The sequence below is a fragment of the Sinocyclocheilus rhinocerous genome, unplaced genomic scaffold (assembly GCF_001515625.1).
Source record: "Sinocyclocheilus rhinocerous isolate Xijiao unplaced genomic scaffold, SAMN03320098_v1.1 scaffold395, whole genome shotgun sequence".
In the NCBI taxonomy this organism is placed as follows: Eukaryota; Metazoa; Chordata; class Actinopteri; order Cypriniformes; family Cyprinidae; genus Sinocyclocheilus; species Sinocyclocheilus rhinocerous.
The window spans coordinates 164,203-174,202 of record NW_015660890.1 but is presented as its reverse complement, the minus strand read 5'-3'; the positions used below and the strand labels follow the sequence as shown (position 1 = coordinate 174,202).

At 37.6% G+C, this 10,000-nt stretch overlaps 1 protein-coding gene across 1 annotated transcript in view; it reads left to right on the top strand.

Annotated features, from left to right (window-relative positions):
* Positions 1–8,910, top strand: part of LOC107725885 (UPF0577 protein KIAA1324-like homolog) — a 10,750-nt gene extending 1,840 nt beyond the window's left edge. Inside the window, exons 2-19 of the mRNA XM_016535304.1 lie at positions 1,512–1,632; positions 1,860–2,049; positions 2,158–2,305; positions 2,403–2,492; positions 2,825–2,930; positions 3,035–3,184; positions 3,346–3,436; positions 3,525–3,627; positions 4,029–4,166; positions 4,250–4,513; positions 4,599–4,772; positions 4,891–5,080; positions 5,506–5,602; positions 5,696–5,797; positions 6,380–6,506; positions 6,586–6,764; positions 6,845–7,013; positions 8,005–8,910. Of these exons, the coding sequence (XP_016390790.1) occupies positions 1,512–1,632; positions 1,860–2,049; positions 2,158–2,305; positions 2,403–2,492; positions 2,825–2,930; positions 3,035–3,184; positions 3,346–3,436; positions 3,525–3,627; positions 4,029–4,166; positions 4,250–4,513; positions 4,599–4,772; positions 4,891–5,080; positions 5,506–5,602; positions 5,696–5,797; positions 6,380–6,506; positions 6,586–6,764; positions 6,845–7,013; positions 8,005–8,073 (2,508 nt within the window). The 3' untranslated portion in view covers positions 8,074–8,910. The remainder of the gene's footprint in view (positions 1–1,511; positions 1,633–1,859; positions 2,050–2,157; positions 2,306–2,402; positions 2,493–2,824; positions 2,931–3,034; positions 3,185–3,345; positions 3,437–3,524; positions 3,628–4,028; positions 4,167–4,249; positions 4,514–4,598; positions 4,773–4,890; positions 5,081–5,505; positions 5,603–5,695; positions 5,798–6,379; positions 6,507–6,585; positions 6,765–6,844; positions 7,014–8,004) is intronic.
* Positions 8,911–10,000: the final 1,090 nt, after the last annotated feature.

Genomic DNA, 10,000 nt, shown 5'->3' with positions numbered 1-10,000 from the left:
CTTAATATCCTAATGATTTTTGGCATAAAATAAAAATTTATAATTTTGACCCATGCAATGTTTTTTTTGGCTATTGCTACAAATATACCCGTGCTACTTATGACTGGTTTTGTGCTCCAGGGTCACATTTGCTGTTACTGGATAGAAAATATGTTAATAGAAATAGTATTAATAGTTAATAATAATGAATGAATGAATGAATGAATTAATACTATTAATTAATAGTGTTAATATTAATAAATAGTGCTCCTGTGGCTCAGTGGTAGAGCATTGCGTTAGCAGCACAAAGGCTGTGGGTTTAATTCTCAGGGAACACACATACTGGTAGAAAATGTATAGCCTGAATGCACTGTAAGTCGCTTTGGATAAAAGCGTCTGCTAAATGCATAAATTTATTTAAATGTAAAAACATTCTGCTTTATATATAAAATTCCGTTTTGGAACAACACGGGGTGAGTAATGATGACAGAATCTTAATTCTGGGGTGAACTGCTCCTTTAAGAGTATTTGAGGGGGATGCTGGGTAATAGTTGCAGGTGCAGGTGCACCATTAGTGATAATGTGTGTGCTATAATCAAGCATTACCAGATGACAGGCACCTCCAGTGGGATGTATTTATCATCTTCCTGAAGGCAACAACGTCATTACACTGTATTATGGTGGTATATGTAATTTAATACATGGTTTGCGCTCTTACCTGTGTGTGTGTGTGTATGCGGTCAATTTGGCTTTTGTGTGTAGCAGGCCCCTAAAGGAGCAGAGAACAATCGCTGCATTTCAGAGCATTGGACACACACTGATTTGCATAACAGATCTGTCAACAAAGACGCACACACAGGAGATATTTAGTGGCCTCATTATTTCAGGTTGTTATCAGTGTATATCAGACTCTTCATTCATTACCATCCACAACCAAAAGCAATGAGTGATCGTCATGACAACAGTCACAGGGCTCCTGGCCGTTGCCCTGGCGACTGTCCGGGGACAAAAGGCAGATAGTCAGACCATCCCCATCCCCCTGCTATTGTAAGCACACACGAAATCTAACTATCTGTTATATGTGCCTGAAAGTTTTGGAAACAGTAAAAGATCAGGTAGGGGTGAGTGGGGTAAGGTGTTCAAGATGCTTGCTTAATCAAAAAAAATAATAATGGCACAAATTATGTTACATGACAATATGTTTTGAAAGGGCAGTTTCTGTAAAGCTGCCTATGTTTGAGAAGAGCACATTTATTGTATTTTTTGCTAAAAAAAAAATTTTTTATGCATTTTTTGTACATGTATCCAGGATTTTTTTCTGTAAAGCTGCCTGTGTTTGAGAAGAGCGCATGAGCGATTTTATTTTATTTTTTGCAAAAAAAACCTTTTTATTATATGTTAAAATATTGAATTTATTAAAATATTCTAAATCTTTTTTCTTGCTGGTTTATGAAAAAAGGTCACTTTTAATCACCATAACTTGTGTTTGATGTAAATGTTTGAATATGTCGCTATCTGCATGTGTGTTTCAGACAGACTACTACTTCGAGTACACAGAGTGTGACAGCACAGGCTCCAGATGGAGAGTTGCCATTCCTCACAGACAGGGAAGCTGCTCAGGCCTTCCAGAGCCTGTCAGAGGCACAGACTGCAGTAAGAAAACAACCACATATACACACTCTCAATGAACATGCATTGAATTACTTAAAATATCAAACCAAGTGGCATTTCATTTAAAGAATGCTGGCTCAAACACTTCCTTGGTTGTATATTTTGATATCAAAAGCAATGACATTTATTCAATTTAAATGTGTCCGAAAACATCTGAAGGTCTTTGTATTGTGTCACTATAACACAGTCTGTGCTTACTTGTTGTACAGCTTTTTCTTGTGAAGCTGGGAAGTTTTTAGAGATGTCATCCCAGCAGTGCACATCATGTGCGGCTGGCTCTTATTCGCTGGGTAGCGGCGTGCGTTTTGACCAGTGGGACTCCATTCCTGCGGGATTCAGCAATTTGGCCACATACATGGACTCAGGAGGTTCAGGAGACGACTCAATGACCTGCAACAAGTCAGTGCCAAGTTACATACTGATATATATATATATATCCATATATTCTATTCTCTAAGCTTTTACAGATCTGGATCTACCTGTTAACATTGTGTTGTTTAATTGCAGTTCTTCATGGACACCTCAGGGAAGTCACTTGGAATCCAATCGTGACGACTGCACAGTGTCACTGGTGTATGCAGTGCATCTCATGAAGCAGGGCTCCGTCTCCTTTGACTATCAATATGTCGACAGCAACGTCTTCTTCGAGTTCTTTGTGTGTTTTACTCTATACATCTTTCATTTGTTTTTTCTACAAATGTGTTGAAGTGAAAATATATCTCTAAAAATAATATGTTTTATTTCTGATGCAGATTCAGAATGACCAATGTCAGGAGATGGACCAGACAGGGAGTGAGAAATGGATCAAACTCACCTCTAACGGAGAGTGGGGAACCCATACGGTTAGTGATTTTATTCATATTTAAAGGGACAGTTCACCCAAAATTGAAAATTCAGTCATCATTTACTCACCCTCATGTTGTTGCAAACCTGTATGACTTTCTTTCTTCTGCTGAACACCATAGAAGATATTTTGAAGAATGTTGATAACCAAACAGTTTCGGGAACCCAAACAGTTTAGTTACCAAATATCTGCTTTTGTGTTCCAGAGAAAGGTTTGGAACAAAATGTGAGTGAGAAAATGATCACAGAATATTAATTTTTGGGTGAACTGTCCCTTTAAGGATTTTGCAGTATTGATGTCTAATATAGCTGATTTTTTTGTATGTCAAAGGTAAACCTGAAGTCAGGAACTAATATTCTGTACTGGAGAACCACAGGAATGCTCTTGGGTGGGAAACCAGTGAAGCCGGTCCTTTTGAAGAACATCCAGATCGAAGGTGTGGGATTCTGATGAAATCATGTCTACTTTCGTGCCTTCTTTTGTTGGGATATTTTATGGTCATATTACTTTTTTTATTTTTTTTACACGTTTTCTGTGCAGGTGTGGCGTACACCTCAGAGTGTTTTCCATGCAGGCCGGGCACCTTCAGTAAAACCCCAGGCTCTTCCTCATGTGACCTTTGCCCCAGGAACACTTACTCTGGAAAGGGAGCCAGTTCATGTACACCATGCTCCAAAACACAGTACTCCCGTACGAACACACAAAAATAAATCATTCAGACCATGACCCTTATGACTGGTTTTGTGGTCCAGGGTCACATATATATATTAATAGCATGTATGCCAATGCACACCGCATTACAGGCCAATGAAGTAAATGCTCTATGATCCGATGCACATTTGTTTTTGTAGGTTGGGAAGTGGCTGGCGACCACATTCGTATCGGAGTGGGCGGCTCAGATAATGATTACCTCATCTTAAATTTACGAGTGCCTGGATTCAAGTGAGTCAGATCTACAATTCCAGTGTTAAATTGCTGGTTGTGCATAGAACATTTACAAGTGGCCTCTCTTTTTTTTTATCTCTCTCAGACTTCCTACTTCTGTGAACGATGCTTCAGCTACTGAGTTCGGCCGAATCACGTTTATCTTCGAGACCAACTGCAGCGCAGACTGCGAACTCTATTTTATGATAGTAAGACAATAATTTAACCAAAACAGTATGTGAAACAGTAGTATGCACCGATAAAGATAAATGTAGTATGTAGCATTGCTATTGTTATGAAAATGTTATTTCTGAATGTCCTCTGAACATTCAAAAAACTTTTAAAAGTTTTAAAAAACAAACGGTAAGGAAACATTCTATTTTATCATTTTGCAAGTATTACGGAAATGTTATTTTTGAATGTTCTCTGAAGTAGTAGCATTTAAAAACTGTGAACATAAATGAATGTTCATCTAAAACGTTTCAGAAAAAATTGATCATGAACGATGTACAAGTAATGTTTTTGTGCTAACATTTTGAGAATAATAGTCCAGTCATCACAGTGAATTAATCTGCAAGTTATTTACTAAATCAATGCATTTTCTCCATAGGACGTAAACAGGAAGAGCACAAATGTTGTGGAATCATGGGTAGGGAGTAAACCGAGACAAGCGTACACCCACACCATGACCAAAAATGCTTCGGTTTCGTACACATGGGCTTTCCAGCGCACCAACAAAGCCTCTGATGCAAGTATTCACAACAGAAATTAGTCTTAAGTACCTTTTTGTCACGTGGAAAAGTTCTCATTCGCGGTGTCTTTCTCTCACAGGTGCGTCAGCATGTAAATGACATTGCAAAGATCTACTCGATCACGGTGACTAATGCGATGGATGGCTCAGCGTCTGGTTGCCACGCCTGTGCTATGATGAGTCAGCAGGACGGCTCTTCCTGTGTCCCCTGTCCCGCCGGACACTTCATCAACAAAGACACCAACCAGTGCCAGGAGTGCCCGTCCAACACTTTCCTCTCTGGGCATCACATTTATGGCCAGGAGGCCTGTCAGCCCTGCGGACCTGGAAGCAAGAACAACAAGGTACGAGTATAACCAAGAGGTAATGCATGACTATGTTGGTTTTTAACACTGTTTAACATGCAAAATGTGTGTTTTATGTGTCCAGGAGCACTCTGTGTGTTTTAACGACTGCACCTTCTCGCATATGGATCGAAACCGAACGCTGACCTACGACTTGAGTGCCTTGAGTTCAGTGGGGTCAATCATGAATGGGCCTAGTTTCACCTCCAAGGGAACTAAATACTACCACCAGTTTAATATCAGTCTGTGTGGGGCTGAGGTACTCTCACATACACACATCTCTATCTTTAGCTGACTAAAAATAGATTGCTTTGATAGAAATTAGAAATAGCTTTCTTAAGATCATCACAAAGTGCATATTTTGTTCTCTCTCGCAGGGGAGGAAGGTGGCGGTGTGCACTGACAATGTTACAGATCTGTCCAGTAAGGACCTGCAAAATGAATCCGCTGACCTTAACAATTTCGTCGAGACTTTTGTGTGCCAATCGACCATCATCCCTGCAGATGGACGGGGCTTTAGAACATCACTGTCGTCTCAGTCCATCAGCCTGGCTGACACTTTCCTTGGTGAGCTTATTTCTTTAACAGTATTTAACATACATGGCCATTCAGAAGTTTGGAGTCAGTAAGATTGTTCATTTTTTTCCGAAAGAAGTCTCTTATGCTCACCAAGGCTGCATATATTTGATAAAAAATACAGTAAAAATAGAAAATTTAAAATAGCTGTTTTCTATGTTAATATATTTTAAAATGTAATTTATTCCTGTGATGCAAAGCTGAATTTGCAACATCATTACTCCAGTCGTCAGTGTCACATGATCCTTCAGAAATCATCTTTTTTGCATTGAAATACAGAGAATATATCTGAAATTTGGCCACCTCTAATCTATAATAAAGTTGTTTTACATGGCACTTTTGTGTTTAGCTCCCTTCAAAACAGAGGTGTTCTAATTTCTTACTCGTCTCATGTCCTTCATTCTTCCATTTCTCAGGAGCTTCTGTTCACAAAAATCTGGATGGGGTCACTGTCAGCTCAGACCTCTTCCCTGAGTCTTCATGGAAAGTTCCAGATATCAACTTCTTCTATCGGTAAATAAAGAAAGATGAACTTGTTTAAAATAGGTAGTTGATGTGTGCAATGATATTTAATTTATAATAATAAAAAAAATATTTTCACCTCAGCTCTCCACAGCCCACAGCATCCTGTCTGAACGGCCGGAGCACAGTCGTGACTCTGCGTTGCAATCCTGAGAAGAGTGCACGCGGAGAGCTCACTGTGCCTAGGTGCGTGTATTTCTATGCTTATTATCTGTATTTGTTCACAAACGTATGTATTTTAGGACCAAGTTAACATATTAAATATGTTAAATGCATTGCATTTTTTATTAAAATGTGATTAAAATGTGCATAGCTGAGTATCTTTATGGATCATTTATTTTTTAATAAAACAGATGGGACGTGTAACAAAAATTAGCATTTTTCAAATTTGCATCATTTGCATTCTTTGTATATGGTGAATTATCATCGAAGCTCAACAGCTGAAATATTACCCATGAGTGAAACACCGCTATTAATATAAATGCTAATACATAGCATTCAAATGTTTGTAGGCCAATTGCAAATATGCAATGAATATTCAATGTTTGTAGATTTGCATTTGCACTTTTTCTGTGTGTGAAATGAGAAATGTTGATTTTGAGAGTGAGTTGGGTTCGAAATGCACTGAAATGAACCATTCTGCTACAAATGCCTTCCACAAAAATTGTCGGACTGATTACGTACATTTACAAACAATTTTAATTGCTTGAAGGAAAGACAATGTGGTAATGTTAATCACAAAAAAGCACTTCTTAATTGTGTGTTTAGCAAGTGCCCAGCAGGTACATGTAATGGCTGTGAGTTTAATTTCCTCTGGGAGAGCTCTAGCGCTTGTCCTCTCTGCACTGAAACCTACTACCATTCGATAGAAGGAGCGTGCAAAGGAGGAGTGCAGGTACATCTCTTTCCACAAATGCATCTAGTACAATTTCTTTGGCATCGTTCTGATTAATCATGTATGCTTCTCGTAACAGGACACCCTCTATGTGTGGAACGAACCAAAATTTTGCACTAAAGGGGTACCGCTCCCGAACAAGACCTCCGCCCACTGTGAGGTGGTCAGCCTATGGGTGAAGGCCGGAATTGGGGGCGGAGCCTTCATGGCCATCCTCTTGGTTTCTCTCACATGTTATTTCTGGAAAAAGAACAAAAGGTAACAAGCTGTCAATGGAAATTCAGCTTGAGATGCAAAAAGTGCTTTTTGATTTTTGACCTCTTTTCTTCTTTGTACAGGCTTGAATATAAATACTCCAGACTAGTGATGTCGGCCAATAAGGACTGTGAGTTGCCAGCAGCGGACAGCTGTGCATTAGCAGAGGGAGAAGGGGAGGAGAATGAGGACGATGTTGTTTACTCAAATACTCCTTCGTTACTGGGTAAACTGAAAGCTATCGCAAGCAAGGTCAGTTAATTGTTGTGAGCTTGATGCCATTCCAAAATTATTTGTTAATATGTTCAATTTATATTAATTGAAGTGAATAATGTACTTATGGATATAGCTAGTGGACATACATGGATATCATATGATATCAGTGTAATTTATTATTAATAAATTAATTACTGGTGGCACAACACAAGCTTGCCACAAGCAGTAATATTATATAATAAAGATAAGTTAATATTTTTCATTAAAACCAATGCAAATTCGTTCACCCATTATATAGTAGTATATACACTATACAGTGCACAATTAAAAGTTTGGGGATTTTATTTTAAAGAAATTGAACGGACATATTAAATTCATCAAAAGTCACAGTAAAGACATTTATGTTAAAAAAGATATTTATTTCAAATAAATGTTGTTGTTTTGAACTTAAATGGTATAATGGTCTCCACCAAAATATTAAGCAGCACAACTGTTCAGCATTGATAATAAAAATACATTTTCTTGAGCACCAAATCAAATATTAGAATGATTTCTGAAGGATCAGGTGACACTGAAGACTGGAGCAATGATGCAAAAAATTCAGCTTTGCATCACAGGAATAAATATATTCAAATAGAAAACAGTTATATTAAATTGTAATAATATTTACTGTATTTATCAAATAAATGCAGACTAGGTTAGCAGAACTTCTTTCAAAAACATCAAAAAATCTTACCGACACCAAACTTTTGAATGGTTGTGTATGGTGCAGAAATGGCTTTTGTTAAAACAGAAACAAGACCTCAAAAAACAACTTCTGCTAAGTTGAGATCATGAGAAAGTAAAAAACAAGACATTAAAAAAATAATGCACGGCCTCTAAGGCTTCCGCAATAACTTGGAGATGATACAAACATATTTTCTGTGGTAATCACCATGCCACAGATGCTTATTGAGCTTAACTAAAATAAATTTTGTATAGTTTTTTGTTTTCATCTGATGTTTTATTTACCTTTGCTTGGCTGCAGGCAGACAGAGACAACAGCGAGTCAGTACAGCTGAAGTCTTCTCAGTCAGAGAGATGGGTTTGGGGATAACTGGAAAAAAGAGGACCGCTACTGACGGAGAGAAAGAGATAAACACTCATGGAGTTTTCAGTGTTTTGACACTCCTGCTTCAGTTTCTTAATATTTCCAGCCGTCCCCCGTCAAACGTCTGAGAACATATCTCTGTAGGGTCTCAATACAATGTGTTGTGAGTCAAAAAGCAGGAAATCTCTCTAGGTCAAATAAAATTAGCCCCATAAAGTAACTGTATCACATATATACCGCTAAAACATGACAAAAGTTACAAAGCATTGCTTTCTGAAACACATCACAATATACTAAGCATACACCCACGATCTCACCCAGACACAGGGGCATCAGAGACACATTTGTATCATGGGTGTGTGTGAACAATTGAACCACTATACTGCAAAATGAGCCTGAAAAACTGTATGTTTGCTGGTATGTGTATATAAGAATGTTTCATTTTTAAGGTATATTTTTCCTGCTTCTTCACCCACTAGCATTCATGCAATTATATCTAGTGGTTGGCCAACAGATGGAGACAGAGAGTCTTACCGCTACACAGAGCTTCTTTAGTTTCATCTCAATGCCAAACATCACACAGCAGATCTAAAAGAGAGAAGAAAGGCCCTTCCTTCATGTATTACAGAGAGGACCGTCCTCTCTCCACATCTCTCCTCTGAGGAGAACAAGAGACAATACCGTTTTCTACTTTGTATTTTGTATTGTTGTGTATTTCGAGCTGTATAAAGTTATGTTGAAATATGTTTTGTTTTACTCCCTGATTCTGTTTATGCTTTAATAAACTTTAAGAGCGCTTTAAACACGGAGCAAGTGTGTTAAGCATACAGAAAAACACACCAGACCAGTTCATAAGAACATTCTGCTAACATTTTAAAAACATTATTTCTGAATGTTCTCTGAACATTCAAAATGTCCATTTCAAACCTTTTTTTTAAAGGAACATTCCGTTTTACATTTTTCCAAACATTATTGGAATGTTACGTTTGAATGTTCTGAACGCTCTGTAATAAATAGAAAAATGCTAAAAGTTCTGAGAACATTCCTTGTTCGCTGAACAGCATTTCACTAAAAGATACTTCATAAAGTAAATGTCTAGTCTCTTTAAAGTGAATGACTTATAATGAATTACAAAAATGCTAAATATTGTAACACCATATGTAAGATGTGACTCGCCTGTATTATTCCTTGGTTACCTAAAAAATTGATGACTCCTAAATGTACTAGAGCAAGTCCACAAGTTTGAGAAAGGGACCAATTATCTGAATATCCCATGGTGTGAGATCTACGAGACAAATTGAGTTTGCACTCACTAATATTAGCATAAAAAATACATAAAACTGGGCACTAATATGCATTAATGTAACATGTCTGAGCAATGTATTACCTAAAAATCATTATTTTTATTCAGCTCGCCACAGCTTAACTGTAATGTATGCTGAAATATGAATATGGCATATTTTACCTCGTTTTTGGAGGCAGATATTTTGTAATATTCATGTCAGGCAAGAACAAGTTATTTAAAAATTTTTTTATTTTTATTCAAAATAATATGTTTGTTAAACAGTAATGCAGATATGTCACTTGGTAATAAATTATCCTGATAATTCAATACTTTGTAATGATGCAACTATTTAATCTGTAGATCAAAATATACCTATAGCACTCACAAACTGAGTAGGAATGTATTTTAGGAAAATGACAGGAGCGACAAACCGTTCGCCGAGGTTATGGCTTGTAAGTTAACTCTCATTGCACGCATTCAGGTGCCATTGCATGATACTGTTTGTTTTCAAGAGAGGCCGTTATTAGGTCTTTCTCCCCTTCTATTTCCTAACCTCTATATCCTGCATCCTTTGATCTCATCTCCCTCTCTTCCCTGACGGTAGGTGGAGAAGGACAGCTCGTTTGCCTCCCAGCAGTACAGATGCAC